General features: G+C 43.4%; 1 protein-coding gene across 7 annotated transcripts in view; it reads left to right on the forward strand.

Moving 5' to 3' along the window:
• CPAMD8 (C3 and PZP like alpha-2-macroglobulin domain containing 8) overlaps nt 1-17,935 on the forward strand; it is a 54,616-nt gene that overhangs the window by 1,124 nt on the left and 35,557 nt on the right. For 5 of the 7 annotated variants that reach the window (XM_048287879.1, XM_048287883.1, XM_048287882.1 and 2 more), the window contains exons 2-19: nt 1,235-1,386; nt 2,630-2,652; nt 3,583-3,748; nt 3,869-3,921; nt 4,399-4,416; nt 5,375-5,429; nt 5,562-5,675; nt 6,008-6,092; nt 6,370-6,478; nt 7,121-7,348; nt 7,489-7,659; nt 8,023-8,151; nt 10,338-10,527; nt 11,732-11,904; nt 11,998-12,147; nt 12,272-12,433; nt 14,412-14,554; nt 15,520-15,585. In XM_048287879.1, the coding sequence (XP_048143836.1) occupies nt 1,235-1,386; nt 2,630-2,652; nt 3,583-3,748; nt 3,869-3,921; nt 4,399-4,416; nt 5,375-5,429; nt 5,562-5,675; nt 6,008-6,092; nt 6,370-6,478; nt 7,121-7,348; nt 7,489-7,659; nt 8,023-8,151; nt 10,338-10,527; nt 11,732-11,904; nt 11,998-12,147; nt 12,272-12,433; nt 14,412-14,554; nt 15,520-15,585 (2,187 nt within the window). The remainder of the gene's footprint in view (nt 1-1,234; nt 1,387-2,629; nt 2,653-3,582; nt 3,749-3,868; nt 3,922-4,398; nt 4,417-5,374; nt 5,430-5,561; nt 5,676-6,007; nt 6,093-6,369; nt 6,479-7,120; nt 7,349-7,488; nt 7,660-8,022; nt 8,152-10,337; nt 10,528-11,731; nt 11,905-11,997; nt 12,148-12,271; nt 12,434-14,411; nt 14,555-15,519; nt 15,586-17,935) is intronic. The other 2 variants (XM_048287880.1, XM_048287884.1) reach the window with 1 other exon arrangement.

Here is a 17,935-nt window from a genome sequence, read left to right on the forward strand (position 1 = left end):
TATTGTTATTTATTACCATTCTGATGAATTTGCAAACCTGGCAGCCATAAGGTTTTGAATCTGCAAGTACCCTGTGCAATTTAACTCGAATGCCACAGAGTTCTGAACTTCCTTTGGGGGTAATAGGATCTCCATGGCAATGAGGCCTGCTGAGAGAGAAACATGGGCTTGGAATTTGATAAAAGATTACTTGGGGGCTGTAAAACACCATCATCCTCATCCCAAAGTGATAATTAATCATGGACTAAAGCAACCTGGCTCATGGGGCTGTAGAAAGGCATGGGCTGAGAAATTTGGCTTGAAAAGGCATCTGAGGAATTGCCTCGTGTTAAAAAAAGTCCTTTGGGGTAGGAGATAAAACCCCAGAAAGGTGTGTCATGAAGAGAATATAAATGTGTTGCTTCCAGCCCAATGCATCAAAGAGCTCAGAGCCTGCAATGCTTTTAGCTGACAAGTTCATGGCACGGTGCCATTCACAGAGGAGTGGTGCAGATTCCATTCAGAAACTCTCGCATTGCAGCATCTACGGGAGGTCGTTTTGGGTGGCTTTAAAGCTCTCTGTGTGCCTTCTAAAATAATGCCTTTTGTAAACTGGCAGGATCTAATTGTTTGAACAAGAATGTGGTAGTAGAGCTGGGAATTCCAGCCCAGTTCTGTAGCTGCAGTTTCTGGGCTGCTTCTGTATAAACTGGAAGTTCAGGTGTGTTACATGCATTGAGTCTGACGTTTAGAAAGCTCCAAAAATCAGCTCTGAGTCCCTTCTCTTCTTCTATATGAAGCTGAACTATGAAAATGGAGCCATATGATTGAGTCAAAAATATCTAAGTTGTTTCAAAGAAAGCATTGGCTACAAAGCTCTAAGGAGGTTCAGGTACCTCCTTATTCCTTCACAAACTTCAGCTCTTTTATGGTTAGCTGGTAGTATGTTTAGTTTGTTACCTATAACAAATAAATGAATGTATTTATTACATAGATGCAATAAACACAGACATTACTGTTTTTATTTAAATCCTAAGGATTTGTTAGGCACTTAGGCTCTGTTTGTTCATTTATACATTTATACATATTAGATACAGGCTTAGACTGCTGGTGGCCACAAATGTGACCATACAAGGGCAAATATGTCACAGAGAAGTTTGTTCTTTTCCTTTTGCCACACAAAAAGGGGCTCACAAATGAAGGTAACGCTCTCGTTGCTGTGTCTCAACTGACCACTTCCAATTGTGCTCCTCAGGGGTTATTTGATTGCTGCACCCTCTGTTTTCCGCTCTGGGGTGGAGGAAGCCATAAGTGTGACCATCTTCAACTCTGTCAAGGAGACAACTGTGCAGATCCAGCTGGTGGTCAAAGGAGAGACTGTGTCACGGAGCCACGGAACAGTCCTGGGTGAGCTCCTGTAGTTCTGAACTTGAGAACTGATTTACGAGTTGAGGTGCTGTGGGAGCACGTTGATATCTCCTAAAGAATTGCTTTAGGTGATAATGGAATCAAAGTAATATTTAATTGATTTGCTGCTGCTGCACCCTCTCAGTCGATTGTGCTAATGTGGTTTTGATGTGTGTGATCTCAAACATGTAAGGCTGATAACTTTGGAACACCAAGACATACAGAGACCCTTGATAATTAATACTCTTGAGTTTTCTAGTGAATATACTTCCTTTTGGTCCCTGAATATTTATCAGTGGGGGACTGTATAAGGAGTAAGATAGAAGCTTTTTTTGAAGAAAAATATAAGATCTACATCATCATCAATTTCTTCTCTCCAAAATGAGTGCTGGGAATCTCCCCATCTTCAGGACTGAGTGTTGCTGAGAGAGGTGGTAATGTTTGTGTAGTTGGATAAGCCTTTAAAATCCAAGCCAGATACCTCTGTCCTGTGAGTAAAGATGTGTTTTGATTATGTCCAGCTTAATACTGAGGGAATTTACAGAGGTGAAAGTGAAGTCCAGCAGCCCTGCTGTACCACTGTCAGTAGTGGTGGAAGCTGTAGTGTAGACAAGGCAATCAGGCTCTTTAATTCTCCAGTTTTAACCCTTCTGTGTGTTAAAAAGAGGAGGTCTATGAAAGCCATTCCCTTTCTTGAAACAGTTTGTCTCTGGTTGTGTCCTCCCCTTGTTGTCTTTGAAATGGGCTGACAATTGCAAAGCCATTCAAAGGGAGTGATGCTTACACATGTGGACAGCACATGCTCAAGAGAACTCCAAGGTATGGCTGTATCCAGAAATCAAAACAGATCCTAGGAGTGTTTGTTTTGAGAATTGTCTAAGTCCCAAAAGAGGCCAGGTCCTTTTTACAGCAAAACACTTCTGTAGGCACAGGCTGCCCTGTGCTGAAACCTCAGCCTTGGGGGTGCTCTTCAATCACAGAGCACTTTGCAGTTTACCTTGGGCAAAAATTGTAAATAAATGTGAACCAGGTTTGTTTTGGAGAACTCTTCTGGGTCTGGCTTGTTCACCATGCAGATTGTTTTACACAGAGCAGGAAAATTACTTCAGGTGGAATCATAACAAAGGGATACTGCAGGGAGCAGCTCTGGGGTGTGGGGTCTTCTTTCACTCAACTGCAAATGTCTAAAATCTTAGTGCCTTACCTTGAGAATGACTCTTTCTCTCTCTCTCTCATATTTTAGATAAAGGAACAATTAAACTGAAGGTGAGTGTCAATTATTTTAAGATGTTTCTGGTGAAAGTATAAGGGACTTTCCCTCAGCCACATCAAGCATGGCTCTCTGGCACAAATAAATGTCACATTCTGGGGCACACACCGAGGAGGACACAGCCTTCACCAGAGGAAGAGTGGAGAGCGAAAACAACAAAACTCAACCCATCGCAGCTCACCTGCCAGGCCCTTACACCACTGAAGAAAATCAGTGGCTCGTGGCTCAATGTAAAGTTCCAGGTTGGGGTTATTTGATAAGAATGGCAGTACAGAATGCTGTGTGAGTGAAGTGGGGTTATGACTTCAAATGTGGGCAGAATGGAGCTGGACTAGAAGAACAAGCCCTTAAAAGTGTTGGCTTTCTTAACTTAGGACTTCATTGGGCTTGTCATCCTTGGGATGTCAAAGGTGGGTGGTGGAACAAAATATTCAGTTGTGATCTGGGCCTGGAATTGTGTTATCAGATTTTTTACTTTGTCGTTTTTAACCTGATATAATTTTAAATTCCTACTTCTCTGAGCAACTGGTTGAACATGCACATGCATGCACTTTTTGCTTTGGGGACTTTTTTGTGTTGGTTGTTGGGGTTTTTCCCTCTGTTGGCAGAGCTGTGGGTTGATTTCCCCATGTAACACACCCTCTGTACTGGAAGCTGCACATGTAGATCATGGATCAACCATCACTTTGCTTGAGAGAGAAAGGGCAGAAGAGGATTTCCTGCCATGTTTTCAACATGAACTTACCTCCTTTGAAGTTTATATATTATAGAAAATCTAGTATGTTCTTCATTTTCTTTTCAGTACTAACACAGATTGACACCAAAACACAGCAGGTGGCTCTTCTTGCTCACTTCAGTGTCAATTATATTCCCCAAAAGCTCAAAGGTTTTTCAGTGTCTTCCTCACCTCCTGGTCTGTTTTCTAGGTGCCTTCAGGGCTTCGTGGACAAGCACATCTGAAAGTTTGGGGCAACAGGCACCTGGCAGAGGAAGGTTACATTTTCCACAACTACACCACAGTCACCATTGACAGCAAGGGCTCCTCAGTGTTCATCCAGACTGACAAACCTATCTACAAACCCAAGCAGAAAGGTAAAGTGACCTTGGACAATTTGCCAGTTGCTAGGGCTGTTTCAAGGGTAGCTTAAGGATGAGCTCTTCTGTTCAGTCTCAGCTGTGGTGACTAATAAATTCCCTCTTTTCCTTTTTTAGTGTTGATAAATCTCTTTATGGTGACTTCTGACCTGAGGCCGGTCAACGACAGGGTAAAGAAAACTGTTTTCTTTCACACTGTGAAATATGATGGAATACTTGGTAGCCTGCATTTTATTCAAATGTACATTTATGCAGAAATAGAACTGGATTTTTAACCTATTTAGGCATAGCTTATGACAGCTTGTTTTATTTGTAACTTAGCTTTTTTTCACTTGGTCACATTCCTACTGGAGGAGAATACAAACTTCTGCAGTGCTGGCAAGTAGGAGGCAGCTCTGCCAGAGCAGAGACAAGAATTTTTCAGAGACTTGCACTTTATTTAGGTAGTGCACAGATATGTAAATTATTATTTTTTCCAGTTAGGTGTCTGAATTAAATGTGCATTTCTCAGGTTACTCTTAGCAAAGAAGAGAGCTTTAAACTCTGGCACTTTGGGTCTCACACCTTGCTTATATTGACTCAACAGTTCATCACAAAAAGCAGAAAAGTTGTTTCATAAAGCCTTTTATTTTTCTTTTTTCTTCCAGATTGAAGCTTATGTGGTGGTGAGTATCTGTGTGCCCATGTCCTGTAGAGGTTTGAAGATTGTGTAGCCTTTAAAGGAACAAATTTGTGTTTTTCCAGCCCATTATGGCCATTCCCACCCCTAACCTGTGCAATTATCTCTATCCCTGTGTCTTTAACTGGTCTTTGTGTCTTGATTTTTTTATTGTCACCAGCAAAAATCCCTGTTTTCTACTTCAGTTTCAGAAATCCATTCACATTTTTCAGCCTGAGAAGAATTGGCTTGATTCACTGAGACTTATAACTGTGGCGGCCCCACTCCCTCTCCCTTCTTTTCGATGCCCAGCCACTCCTATCCTTCATCTGCTGGGCTGATAGAGCAGGGCCACCCTCATCTCTGCACCCAAACCTTGGGATAGTGGACAGTAGAAATTCATGGCAAGGGAAGGGTGCTCCTGCCTTCCTCCTTACGAGGTGAATGAGAGGTTCCTTCTGTGTTTAGTCTCATTTTTTCCTTTTTTTTTTTTTTTTTTTTGTTTTTAACCACGTGTTTAGCTGCCAGAAAGCAGAAGGATTCACTCTTGTTTGCATTCAGCACAGATTTAATGCTGGCAAAACCAGCAGGATTCATTTCATCCGAGTTAGTCATCTAAAATTTGTCTTGCTGGTTGCACAGCTCCCTTTAGGAACAGAGAGAAAGTGTCTTCAGAGGTCAGTTCATCCCATCCAGGACAGGTGTCTTAAGGCAGGGAAAGATCTGCTGCTTGACAGCCTTTATTTGTGTGCATTGCTTACACGAGCAGAGCTCTTAAATAATTCTAAAAAGCAAATACCCCTGGTAAAGTACCTTCAGGACATTTTTGACAGGTATTTGTTACATTCGAGCTGTTGGTGAAGCGTGTATGTTACAAGAGGGAGTTCTTTGTTGCAAACTGAGTTAAATCTATTCGTGATACTCATTTTCATTGCGATGTTTCTCATCCCTAAACCACCCTGCAGGATCCTCGGGGGTCTCGGATGATAGAATGGAAAAACTTGAAGCCATTTTGTTGTGGTAAGTTCCAGATTATTTCTTTTTTTCCTCTGTGTACTGTGTTTTGCCTTTTCTTCTGCTGAGTTGTGTTCAGTAAGGCTTGGCAAGGGCTGGAGAGTGGCAGAGTTCACAGGGTGTTGCTTCCTTTTTCAGGCATTGTCAATATGACTTTCCCTCTGTCTGATCAGCCAGTGTTTGGAGAATGGCTCATCTTTGCTGAGATGCAGGGGCACACTTACAACAAATCCTTTGAAGTGCAGAAATACGGTGAGTCCTCCGTAACCCAGGTGCTTTTGGAAGAACAGAACACTGTGAAATGCTCTCCCTTGAGATGAAACACCTAAAGTAATGCATTTAAAATGCCATGAGGAAAAATTCTTTAGAGCCATGTACTTCAGGGATGCAGACACTGGTAACTGGGAGCTTTGCTAAGGTCACCTTGCTAAAGTTTGCTGCTGTTGTTGATTGATCCTCTGCTGGGTGCTGGTGTTACCCTCATTGGCCACAACCAGGGCCCTGTCAGAGCTGTGGGGGCTTCTCTATAACCCAGGCAAAGAGATCTGCTTGAAAAGATTCTGTTGTATTTCTTCTCATTGTAGTATTGCCCAAGTTTGAGCTGCTGATCGACCCCCCTCGCTACATTCGTGATCTTTCACTGTGTGAAAAAGGAACTGTCCATGCCAGGTAGGAATGTGTCCCAAACCAAGTGTCATTGCGGTGGATTGTAGTACAGTCACTGGAGCTTGGATCCCACCTGCTTCAGACTTTTCAGATGATTTCTAATCATCATCATCAGATGCTTTCTGATGCAAGAGCCTTCAAAAACTCTGTAAAAATAACAATCTGGAAAACTTCCTGTGATACTGTTTCCTAGAGGTGCAGGTAGTGTGGTAATTGTCTCTATACAACCACAAAAACAGAAACCAGCTGGAAGTTATTAATCATCATCTTTGCATTTCAGATACACTTTTGGAAAACCAGTGACAGGGAAGTTAATTGTCAATATGACTATAAATGGTGTGGGGTACTACAGACATGAAGTGGGACATCCTGTCCTCAAGACCACCCAGGTGAGGGAGACCATGGACTCACCTGTGATAAAATGCCTGATCTGTCTCCTTTAACATTAATCCCACAGCTCTGTTTTGTTGCTGATGGGAAATCAGAAAATAAAGGGGTAAATATTATAACTGGGGCCAGCATAACAAAAATGTTGCTTAATTTTCCATGGCAGGTTTATGATTTTAGATATTAGGAAGAGGCTCTGTTCCCAGAGCGTGGTGGGGCACTGAAGAGCGTTTGGACAGCGCTCTCAGGGATGCCCAGGGTGGGGTTGTTGGGGTGTCTGTGCAGGGCCAGGGGCTGCACTGATGATCCCTGAGGGTCCCTCCCTGCTCAGGATATTCTGGGATTTGGTGGGATAAGAATTTGTTGGCATGGTATTAATCTGTCTTTAGAGCATATGGGGCTGAGGAGAGCAGGAGACTGAGGGACTGTGACAGAGTTAGTCCAGACCATGGGGAAGGGAGGAAAATGAAATTAACTTCCTTCCTCCCTCCCTTCCTTCCTTCCCCCATTAATTCCCTCCAATCTTAATCCTTCCAAAACACTGCTGCAAACTCCTATCACATGCCTGTGCTTTAGATTTGGCTTCTAGGCCCTGTCTGGGTGTGAAATGAGAGCTTCCCTTTCTGTTGCCCCACACACCCCAGATCGATGGCTCTGCTGTGTTCGATGTGTGTGTCAGAGACATGATGCCAGCGGATGTCCCCGAGCACTTCCGAGGCACAGTCAACATCTGGGCCACGGTGATCAGCTCTGATGGCAGCAAGCAGGTGACCTTTGATGACTCCACACCTGTCCAGAAACAGCTGATTGATATCAAGTACTCCAAGGACACCCGAAAGCAGTTCAAACCGGGGCTGCCTTACAAAGGGAAGGTGAGATTAAAAGTAGAGCCACGGATGTGTGGCTAATTTAAAGTTGTACTCACTTGATCCCAGCGATTTTCCCCACCTGTCGTTGAGTGGAATGGCTGATAATTTAAAGCCCATTGTTCTATAAATGCCCCACTGTGCAGGTAGAAGTCACTTACCCCGATGGAAGTCCAGCTGACAGAGTCACCATCCGAATTAAAGCTGAGCTCACACCAAAGGACAACGTTTACACGAGTGAACTGGTCTCAAGGAATGGCCTGGTGGAGTTTGAAATCCCCTCCATCCCCACAGCTGCCCAATATGTCTGGCTGGAGGTGGGTAAAAGCTCTTTATAGGATTAGCAGGCTTTAATGTAACTAATCTTGTCAAACCTGCACTTTATAAATCAGTGCTACAAACAGGAAATCAGTGCCTTTTAGCTTCAGCTTCTGGATTTCAACACAGTAAACACTGGCTTGTTTCGTGCTGCCAGGAGAACTGATGTTGATAACCACCATTAAAAGATGCTTCTTCAAATATAGCTTAATATGGTAGCAGGGGCCCAATATTTGGGGAGTAAAGATGTCAAGAGATGAAAGCTGGAAGGTATAAAATGGGAGAAGGGAATAGAGATTAGGAAAGAACAAAATGGGTTTTCTATGCATAACATTCAGATGTAATTTTTTTTTTTTTTTAAGACCAAAGTGACAGCAATTGATGGGAAACCCTCTGGGGATCAGTATCTACCCAACTACTTGTCCATCAGCAGCTGGTACTCGCCCAGCAAGTGTCACATCCAGCTCCAGGCACCAGATAAACCTTTCCAGGTATGCTGGCTTCACATTCCATCATGGCAACAACTGCATTGCTTGGCTTAAAGTACTTTGTTCTAATTAAATATTTCTGGACATTCCTGATGCTGGGATCCTGAACTGTTATTGTTTCCACCACAAAGGGTGAAGGAGCTGCACTTCAGCCACCAAATAATTGTTGAATGTGGGCTACACTCGGTGCTAAGCAAAGCACCCTTGGTGCTGCTCTGTGCAGCACCTCATTTCCAATCCTTGCTGCTCAGAGAGGGGTGGGTGTAGGCATGGAAAACATTTCAGTTTTCCATGTTTGAATGTGCTTTCTGTGCACCTCCAGCAACACTCAGACATGGATTGTTTGCTGAAAATGAGTGGAAGTGATGTTAGTGGGAGTGGCTGAATTACTAAAGATCAAAATTAAGGCTGTGCAGTCTCACTGGAACTTCCAGTTTAAATCTCCAGTGGATCTGTTCAGTCTTCCAGTTATTGAACTGTGAACATGATTGCCTTGTCTTCTTTGGTAGTTTTTGTAGGAGTCTCTCTATAAATGTAATCCTGCCCTATAAAAGTTGTTGTGATTTCTCTCCTAAAGCAAAGATCTGATTTAATCATGATTTCTGTTGCTTAATACTTTCTGAGAGTTGCTGAGGGTTTCTTCTTACCCAAGATGATGTTCTGAGGGTCTGCATATTGCTCTGTGGGAAAAAAAAAGTGGGTTTTGGCAAAAAACACACTGAGATTTGTTATCAGCAGGTCCATCAGGTTGGTTTCAGACTCTTTGTATCTGAATAAGAGCATTTTTTTTTATCATTGCATTTCATGAAAGTTTAATGGCTAATTAATCTTTTACAAGTTTCCTGAGGTATGGAAAGGGGATTATACACTGCTAATCTGAACACATTGTTCTTATTATAACCTGATTAGAACTAATTCTTCTGTGGGAAAGCTTGGAGCTGGATGCCCAGCTGATGTGGGAACTGTTTCCGTGCATTGCCAGCTCTTACTGGGTGTTCCAATTAGCTACATTCATTTTTTAATGAATTGTTTCATCATTTGCACTGGGGAATTCTTAATACTTCAAATATTTAATGTCACGAGGCACCTCTTGGACTCTGTGGCATTCTCACTGTATTTAACCATTAGCAGCTCCTTGTATTCCAGTTGTGCCCTTTAGGTTTGTGCCACGTGTACATTCTGCAGGGAGAACACTTGGTGCTGAAGGAAGAGCTTTTTCAAAAGATTTCTTGGGGATTTTCTATCCAGCCTGAACGGTTTTATTTGGGAATTGCTCTGCTTTAAATGGCAGGAGGGTGAGGAGGGGAAGGTGCTGAAGAAATCCTACTGAACGCAAGCATCAGCTGCTCCTCAGATCCCAGAAGGAAGGAGTTTGTGTTCCTAGGAAAGTCTGCTGCTGCACAGAGTGATTATTGCTCAGCCAGACACGACCAGTGCTAATCCCATGACTGATGTCTGTTCTGTTGGGATTGGTGGGATTTGTGGGATTTTGTCTTGGGGGTGTTCAGTACTTGGTGAGCCCCTCTGGGTGCAGGGCTTCAGTACCCAGGTGTGCTGCTCTGGAGCCTATTGCAGGCATCAGATGAGTTTATCCAGACAAAAAAGAAACTTTCTTCTCATTTATTTGTGTGTTTGACACCTCCCTGAGTGCCAGACTTAGAAATTGTTATCAAGACTTTGTGTAATTTGAAAGCATTTTCCCTCGGATCTCTTCCCAGTCATTTCATGGTTATGTTTGAATTGGAATTTGCCACGTGAATGTAATCACAATTAAACTGCAAAGATTATCAAACACACATCTCTTCCCACCCCCAACCTACCTCTTTCCTTTTTTGGGCTGGGCTACTGAAGGGGTGTCTAAAATTCAACCAATTCTGACAGCTGCTCTGTGCCAAAAGGCTTAACTTTCAGGATTCCAGAGATTCCTTTATTGTTTCATTAATGCATACAACCCCCAGCTCATTCTCCTGTAGATTTGCAGCGAGTGGAGAGCTGAACACTGGCCCCTTTTTCTTGTGGAGAAATTCCCTGAGAGCAGTGCTAATGTAATAATACACTTTCCAACGCACACATTTGTTAGGAGAGGGCTCACACCTCCTGTGGCCTGGAACCCAAACAGGTTTCTGTGCTTTATCAACCAAAAGCGTTGTAACAGAGCAGATCTTTGGCTTTTCTGTCCCTGGCTGCAGGTGGGAGAGGAGGCCTGGATTGCAGTGAAGTCCACGTGTCCTTGCAACTTCACTCTCCATTATGAAGTGGCATCACGAGGGAACATTGTCCTGTCAGGGCTGCAGCCCAGCAATGTCACCCAGCAGAGGAGCAAAAGAGCCACCACACCCTTTGAGAAGAACATTGACCTCACACGTTTCCCAGGAACAGGTAGCCAGCACCAGAAATGCAACTCACCCTCATTTTCAGGGAAAAACAACCTTTCCACAACCTTTGTTTTTAATGTGATGCTCCTTAAAGGATATAGATAATTTTGTGCAAGAAAGATAGTGAAATCCATAAATCCATTGCCCTCATAGCCATGTAAAAAAAAATATCCCTTTTGGAGAACTCTTGGAAAATTTTCTTTGGTCTTTCTGCAGTCTTTCTCAGTTGAGAAAACTCCAATATTTGCTTGGAGTGGAGTGGCAGGGAAGTGCATGGCAGGGCTGGGGCAGTTGGTTAAATTGGTTGAGCTGAAACTGAGAAGAGGACATGAGATAGAAAGAAAAAATTAAAAGGACTGATAACATGGATCAGGATAAAGGAGATCACACAGCCCACAGGGGGAAGGGAAATGAAATGTGGACTCCTGGTTTGTACAAGAAATAACAGAAAGATACAAATCTGGTGAATCTGGGGAAGAGGGGGGTAAAGAATGGTAGGATTGGAAAGCTGGATATAACAGCTGCCAGAGGAAAAGTCTGGCTGTCCCAGTAACCAGTTTGGGAGTTGGGGAAAGAGTAACAGGAACCTCCCTCCATGTACCCACCGAGCTTCTGGCAATCAGTAACCCCGGATTTGTGAGGACCTTCTGCACTGAAGGTTTGTTCTGAGCTGTTGCATTTGCAGTTTGCTCAGAGGCTTTGTGGTTTTTCTGTCACTGGAAGAGTTCAAGGCCAGGCTGGGTGGGACTTTGGGCAACCTGGTCTGGTAAAAGACATCCTTGTCCACAGCAGGAGACCTTTAAAGGTCCCTTCTAACCTAAACCATTCTGTGATTCTATAAACTGCATAATCCTCTTTCAAACTCATTCCTTTTCTCTCATCACCATTTTCCAGCAATAGATAACATGTTTATTTTCAATGGCTTGATAACTTAATTGTGCATTTCCTTGATTTTTATGGCTGAAAAAGCACTGAGTAGTCCTTCCCTACCACCTTCTCCATGCTGCTCATTAAGTTATGAGTGCTAATTACCTATCACAAAGATGACAAAAAGGGAAAAGATTCTGAATTCAAGAAGGTGTGCAACAGGAACAAGGGAAGAATGCAAGCCCTGGCTGGAAAGTTCTGTGCCTGACAGCATTAGGATGGGGCAGGAAGGGAGTGACTGGGATAAATAAAGCTGTTTTTCTCCACAATTCCTGTTTCAGCACCCCCCAGCACGCCTGCAGCAGAGGTTGAGGTGTGTGTGACCTTCCTGAGGTTCTCAGTCGTTCACTCCATGGCTCCCTTGGGCCGGCTCCTCGTGTACTACGTCAGGGAGAACGGAGAGGGGGTCACAGACAGCCTGCAGTTCACTGTCAACTCCTCCTTTGAGAACCAGGTCGGGGCTCTGTAGTGGGGAGGAAGGGCTGGTGTCTCATTACTCTTTGTTTTTTGGGATTATAATGGGATTTAACGGGATTTTCCTTCCCAGGTTGCCGTGGCGCTCTCGGCCAACGAGACCAGGCCCGGTGACGTTGTGAACATCAAGGTCAGAGCTGCCAAATCGAGCTGTGTCTGCATTGCCACTGTGGATAAGAGTGTCTACCTGCTCAAGACAGGCTTCCAGCTGACAGCCAGTCAGGTAGAAGGAGCTTTAAGCACTGCCGTCCTTTTCTCACTCCTGTGACCCTGATCCACGTTGAGTAAGCGGCTTTTTGGGTTTCCAAAAATCCCCAAAGACAGCAGCCTCTGCCCTTTCCCTGCAGGTGTTCCAAGAGCTTGCAGAGTATGATGTATCTGATGCTTTTGGGGCTCCAAAGGAAGAAGGGCACTTCTGGTGGCCAGGCATGTCCTCACGCAGACGCCGCAGGTCTTCTGTCTTTCCCTGGCACTGGGACATCACCAAGGACGCTCGCTTCGCCTTTACAGTAGGAAGAATCAGCCTCCCTTCTCTCTGCAGTGTCTCTTTTTTGCTTTCATGTTTGCAGGGTGATTTTCAGCTCCATAGGCCAGAGGTCTTCCCCACATCAGAGCTGTTTTTCTGGGGGGATAGGATGAAAAGCAATTTTTGAGAACAGAGTACACTGTTCTAGCAAGGGTATTTGAGAAATATGGTTTGATTTTGGCCAGTCTTGGGAGGGCCAGTTGTCCTGCTGGGTGGAGGAATTCATGCTGATGCTCTGGAGAACCAGGGACCAGAAGGTTCCTCCAGGCATGGGTGAGCTTGCAGATCTCTTCTGCAGCTGCTCCAGCAGGGAAGGAAGGTGGAATGTGAGTCTTTCCTTGCAGCCTTTTGGACTGTCCTTTGGAAATCATTTCCATTTCTTTCCTGCCCTGGTTCTCTCAGCTTCTGTTGCCATCTGCATGAAAGATCTTTATATCCTTGATCAGGTTACTACTTAAATGCTATATATTTATAGTTACTTGGTGTGTTTCCATAGTTAAACCTGGCCAGATTTTAAAAATCTCATTTCCCTTGATCTTTGCTGTGTATCTGAATCAATTTTCAAGTTGAGCATTTAAAACAAGTTGGGTTTTTAAAATGTACTCATGAACTAATTCATTTTTTCATTGCTTTACACATTAACAGTGCAGTCTTTTAAGCTGAAAAAGAGCCATTTGTAGCTTTTAAGACATGCTACTATTTCCATGAGCTTTTTGCTTTCTTTTTGTTTAAAATGGGTGTTACCTCATCTGTTTGAGAAGTTCTGCTTGTTTGCCTCTTCCTTCCCTTCCTGCAGTTGCACAGCAGAGTCCATCCACCCTTTCAGGCTCTGCTCACACCCCACTTCTTTGCCTTCTGTACCACTGCAGGGTGTAGCCTCTGTTCCCTGAGACAAGGAGATGCAGCATGAAAGGCTGAGCTGTAACTGTTTGATATTCTTTACATCATCTTCTCCTACTTGTTCCTCTGAAATGCAGGCTGGCCTTGAGAGCCAGAGCACAGCTCTGATGTTTGATGTTCTTTCCCTCTTTAATCCACATAACTGCTGATACTGATGGTCCTTGCTTCCCACAGCTCCCCCACCTCTTCGTTCTTTGTCCTTCCTGTGATTTTGGCTAAATTGTTTTATTGTGTTGCCTTAAACCCCAGAGGCTTTCACACATTCCCCCAATGCCTCGATCTCTTAATCACAAACCCTAAATCTTCGTTTCTGCCCACTGCTGCAGGAGCCACTGCTGCTTCTCCCCCTGGGGTCTCAGGGGGTTTTTGTTCTGATGCTGCTTTTTTTTTTTTTTCCTGAGAGCTGTAAACTCTGGGGAAAAGGTTCATTTTTGGGGAGCTGGTGTGGATACAGGGGCTGCACACCTGGTGGGCAAGAGCTGGGGGTGTGTGCAGAGAACAAAGCTCATTCTCCAGTGGTGCCTGGGAGCTGCTGTCTCTTATGAATAAGAGCATTTAGGGGACAGAGCTGGCAGCTTCCTTAGGAGCTCTGTGCTTTCCCTGTGTGGACAGTTTTCATTTTGCTTGGCATCCCTGGCAGTGCAGAACTGGTGATGCCTGATGAGAGAGCTGCCTGCAGCAGAGCACACTGGAAACTTTGAGGAAGGGTAAAAAGCTGTAATGTTGTATTCTAGGGGAAAAATACGTGTAATGATTTTTTACCTGACACACTTGCCCAGTAATGTTAGATACTGATTTAAATGCATTTTCCATCAGACAAGAGCTTTCCCATAAATCTTCTGCCCATGCATCTTCACATTAACAGTCATTTTTATACAAAGCTTTAAAAAATCCCCAAGATTCAATTGAGATTTACCCCGTAAATGTTGAAATACGATTGAGGGATCCTATTAAAAAAAAAAAAATCAGTGCGCATTTAATTATTTTTATTTAATTCTTTTTATTTACTTCTTTTTCTCCTTGCTGGTTTTTGTTTTGTGGTCTTGATTTTTATTGTCTAGGAAACTGGCTTGGTGGTAATGACTGACATAGTCAGCCTGAACCACAGGCAGAACGGAGGGATGTACACAGATGAGGCTGTCCCAGCCTTCCAGCCACACACTGGGACCTTGGTGGCCACAGTGCATTCCAAAATAGCACCAAGGTAACATTTGGTGTTTAATATCTGTTGTCTGTGATGCTCCTAGTTGGTTTTTTTCTCTATTCTCAGCTGTTTTCCACCTCCATGCCCCCAGGTTTAGACAAGGCAGTGGTGGGGAAATCCTTCCGGTGGCTTGGTAGATGTAAAAAAAAATCTATTGACACTGCTTTGTTAAATTTAATTTCATTCTGGAAAAATGGCATATGCAAAGAGTCTTAAGTTATCATTTTGAAGAATATTTCTTTGCAATTTGCTGTGAATTTCTTGCAATATTTGCAAGCTACAGCTGTTTTTGCAGAGTCCCTCATTGCTCATGATTTGGACCATTCAGCTGGTGTCAAAATCAATGAAATGAGGGTCTGCATGAAGAAAAGGTTGGGAAGTACTACAAGTGATGCTGCACCTGAGGATGGGCCTTCCCTCTGCATCCTGAACCCCCTGGAAACCTCTCTCAGCAGAAGTAGTTTTGGGGTTAGTTAAGAAATAGATAACGAAGCATCACAGGCATAGAAAAGCTGACTTAAATTATTAAAATATTAGAAATCAAGACAATTCAAAGTGAAGGGTTGGAGAAGGATGTAGAGTAGGGGTTGTAGTAACTGCTGTGGGAAGTCACGTGTTGTGTGCATTCCCCTGGATTCCGTTTGGTGAAAGAATTTGGATCACAAACCAAATTTTTTTTTTTTTTAGATAACCTTTGAAACTAGCAGAAATAATGTAGTCTTACTTGTACTATTTTCTTAGATTCTTATTTCTGTCTGCAGAGTGTGTGCGCACACAAAGGGATTGCTTCAAAAGGCCGTGTAATTTGTGTTATGAGTGATCACCCATTCACTCCTTAATGAGTCTGTACCAGCCAGAGGTTTGGTCATGTGAGCCACAGTCAGGTGATAACTCTGATTTACCAGTGACTGTTGAAAATATCTTACTAAAAGGATTCATTTGCAAGGATTTATTTCTTGTTCTAGCAGAGCAGAGAAGAGGAAAAGAACCTTCTTCCCCGAGACGTGGATTTGGCACTGCCTCAACGTCAGGTATTGACATTAATTATATCCAGAGGGTTGTACTCTCTTCAGCTACAGAAAACAAAGCTCTTTAAAATCTACTGAGTTACACTGGCATTTTCTGATTTTTTTTTTAATTTTTAAATTGGTTTTTTGCCCCTATTGTTGTTGTTTTTCTTTATTACCTCTTTAGTCTTTGCAACATTTCCTCTGCTCTTGAAGTGTGTTCACTTGCTTCAAGCTGAACCTGCCAGGTGTGTCTATGTTGATTCTCTGCTTTTCAAATTTCAGATCCCTTCTTTCTCTGTCATCTCCTGCAAGAACATCTCCCCCAGACCTCAATTTGCTGCCTCATAAATCGTGGTTTCCTCTGGGTACAGCTGGAACTAAAAAAAAATTACTAAAGAGATAACTAATCCCTCCCACAACAGCACATCTAGGATAGTTTGAAGCAATTATTAAAAGGCTTCTCCAGGTTTGCAAGTAAACTTCATTCTTAATAAATGATTATAAATTAAATTTGACAGGAACTTGGAGCAAGTGTATTCAAATCTGTTCAATTGAGCATGAAATATGCTTTGTAGAAATACACAAAGAATTCCAGAAGTGCCCGTTTGGGCCTCAGCAAGCTGGGGCAGTTAATTATAAGTGGGAGAGTGTGGAATAAAAAGTTGCAGATTGCATTTTCTCCACTTCATTTCATTAGAAACAACTGAGTTGGAGCATTCCTTAATTTCCACTCTCTTGAACAGGAAGAATTTATTTTTTTTCTTCTACCATTTATAATTATAATATACAAGCCTCAAAAAAAAAAAAAAAAAAAGAAACAAAAGCCTAATGTCAACTTCCCAAACCAATTCTAAAAATTCCTAGAGCCTGGCTGGAGGGTCTAATGGCTGGAAATGAGTGTGTACTTTGGCCCCCTGCCCAGAAGAGTAAGTGCCCTCATGTGTGAAAATAATGTTAATGCTGGTTATGGGCTGAAATCCCAGTGGAAAGAACATCAGCTGCAACAAATTGTCCGGTTAAACAGGCTGGAATATTGCCAGTCCTGGAGCCAGGACACCCTTCTGCCTGTTCCTCAGGCTGAACATTAGTGCAGGTATCAGCTGCATTACTCCAGTCAGGGTGGGGACCTAAGTATTAGGGAACCAGTCTGCTTAAAAGGAGTTAAAATAATTTTAACCTTTAAAAAGGTTTAGATTAGGTATTGGGAAGGAATTGTTCCCTGGGAGGGTGGGCAGGCCCTGGCACAGGGTGCCCAGAGCAGCTGGGGCTGCCCCTGGATCCCTGGCAGTGCCCAAGGCCAGGCTGGACAGAGTTTGGAGCAGCCTGGGACAGTGGAAGATGTCCCTGCCCGTGGCAGGGGCGGGATGGGATGAGATTTAAGGTGTCTTCCAAGTCAAACCATTCCACATTTCTATGTATTTCCCAAGGGTTTTCCCTCTGGAATTTGAGCTGGGGGAACCACATTCACTGGCCAGTGCCTGGAGTCTGACTGAACTCAAAAAAGGCACAGTGATCTCCACTTTTTATTGATTTAATCCTTTCCCCTCTGTGATACAAGCACACGGATCAGCCCCTGATGAGCTGCCTGGCTCCTGACAGGCACAAGGGCTTCAGGCTCACTGAGGATTGCAAACAGTTGATTTAGAGGAGCAAAGCAAAGGTGCTTCACTGGTGCCTCAAGTGTGAACAACTTCCATGTGAAAAGCAGTGGAAGTGCAGCTTTTGGGTGTGCTCTGGGTGTGCATCAGGCACCTCTGCAGATGAGGACAGTGTGTCGTGCTGGACACTTGCAGAGCTTCTTCTGAAGACCTTCCATTCTCATTTTCCATGCCCCCAAAAGCTTACAGAGCTGGCAGCATGTGTGTCAAGCTCTGGGGAATAAATAAGAACTTGAGAGAAAACAACCTTAGGGTGTACTCACAACTGCACCAATCACCCTGCCAGCTGAGCCATGAAATAGCTTTTGTTCTTGTGTTAGAGGAAATGTTTTCTGTTCCAGGCAGGGCCAAAGCTGCTTAGCAAAGTCTGAAGAGCGAAACTGAATTTCCATTATTATAAAACATGGAAGAGGATACCAGGTTTATATCAGCATGTTGTGGTATGCACAGGAAAGCTACATACTGAGAGATTTGAATGCTAATAATTAGTTTCAATCCTCATTGGAAGAAAATGATAGGTTTGGAAATTTTCTAAGTCAGTCATTCCAAAACCCAGCAAACCAAAATGTTTCTGAATCAAAACAAGCAGTTGCTGAACTCAATGTTTAGAAAATTTCTCATTTGTCCTTGGGTTCAAGCAGAGTCTGCAGTGTGGCAGTGGACACAGAGACAATGAGCTCCAACAAAAACCACTTTTATTTCACTAGCTGTTA

The sequence above is a fragment of the Corvus hawaiiensis genome, chromosome 28, assembly GCF_020740725.1.
Source record: "Corvus hawaiiensis isolate bCorHaw1 chromosome 28, bCorHaw1.pri.cur, whole genome shotgun sequence".
Classification (NCBI taxonomy): domain Eukaryota; kingdom Metazoa; phylum Chordata; class Aves; order Passeriformes; family Corvidae; genus Corvus; species Corvus hawaiiensis.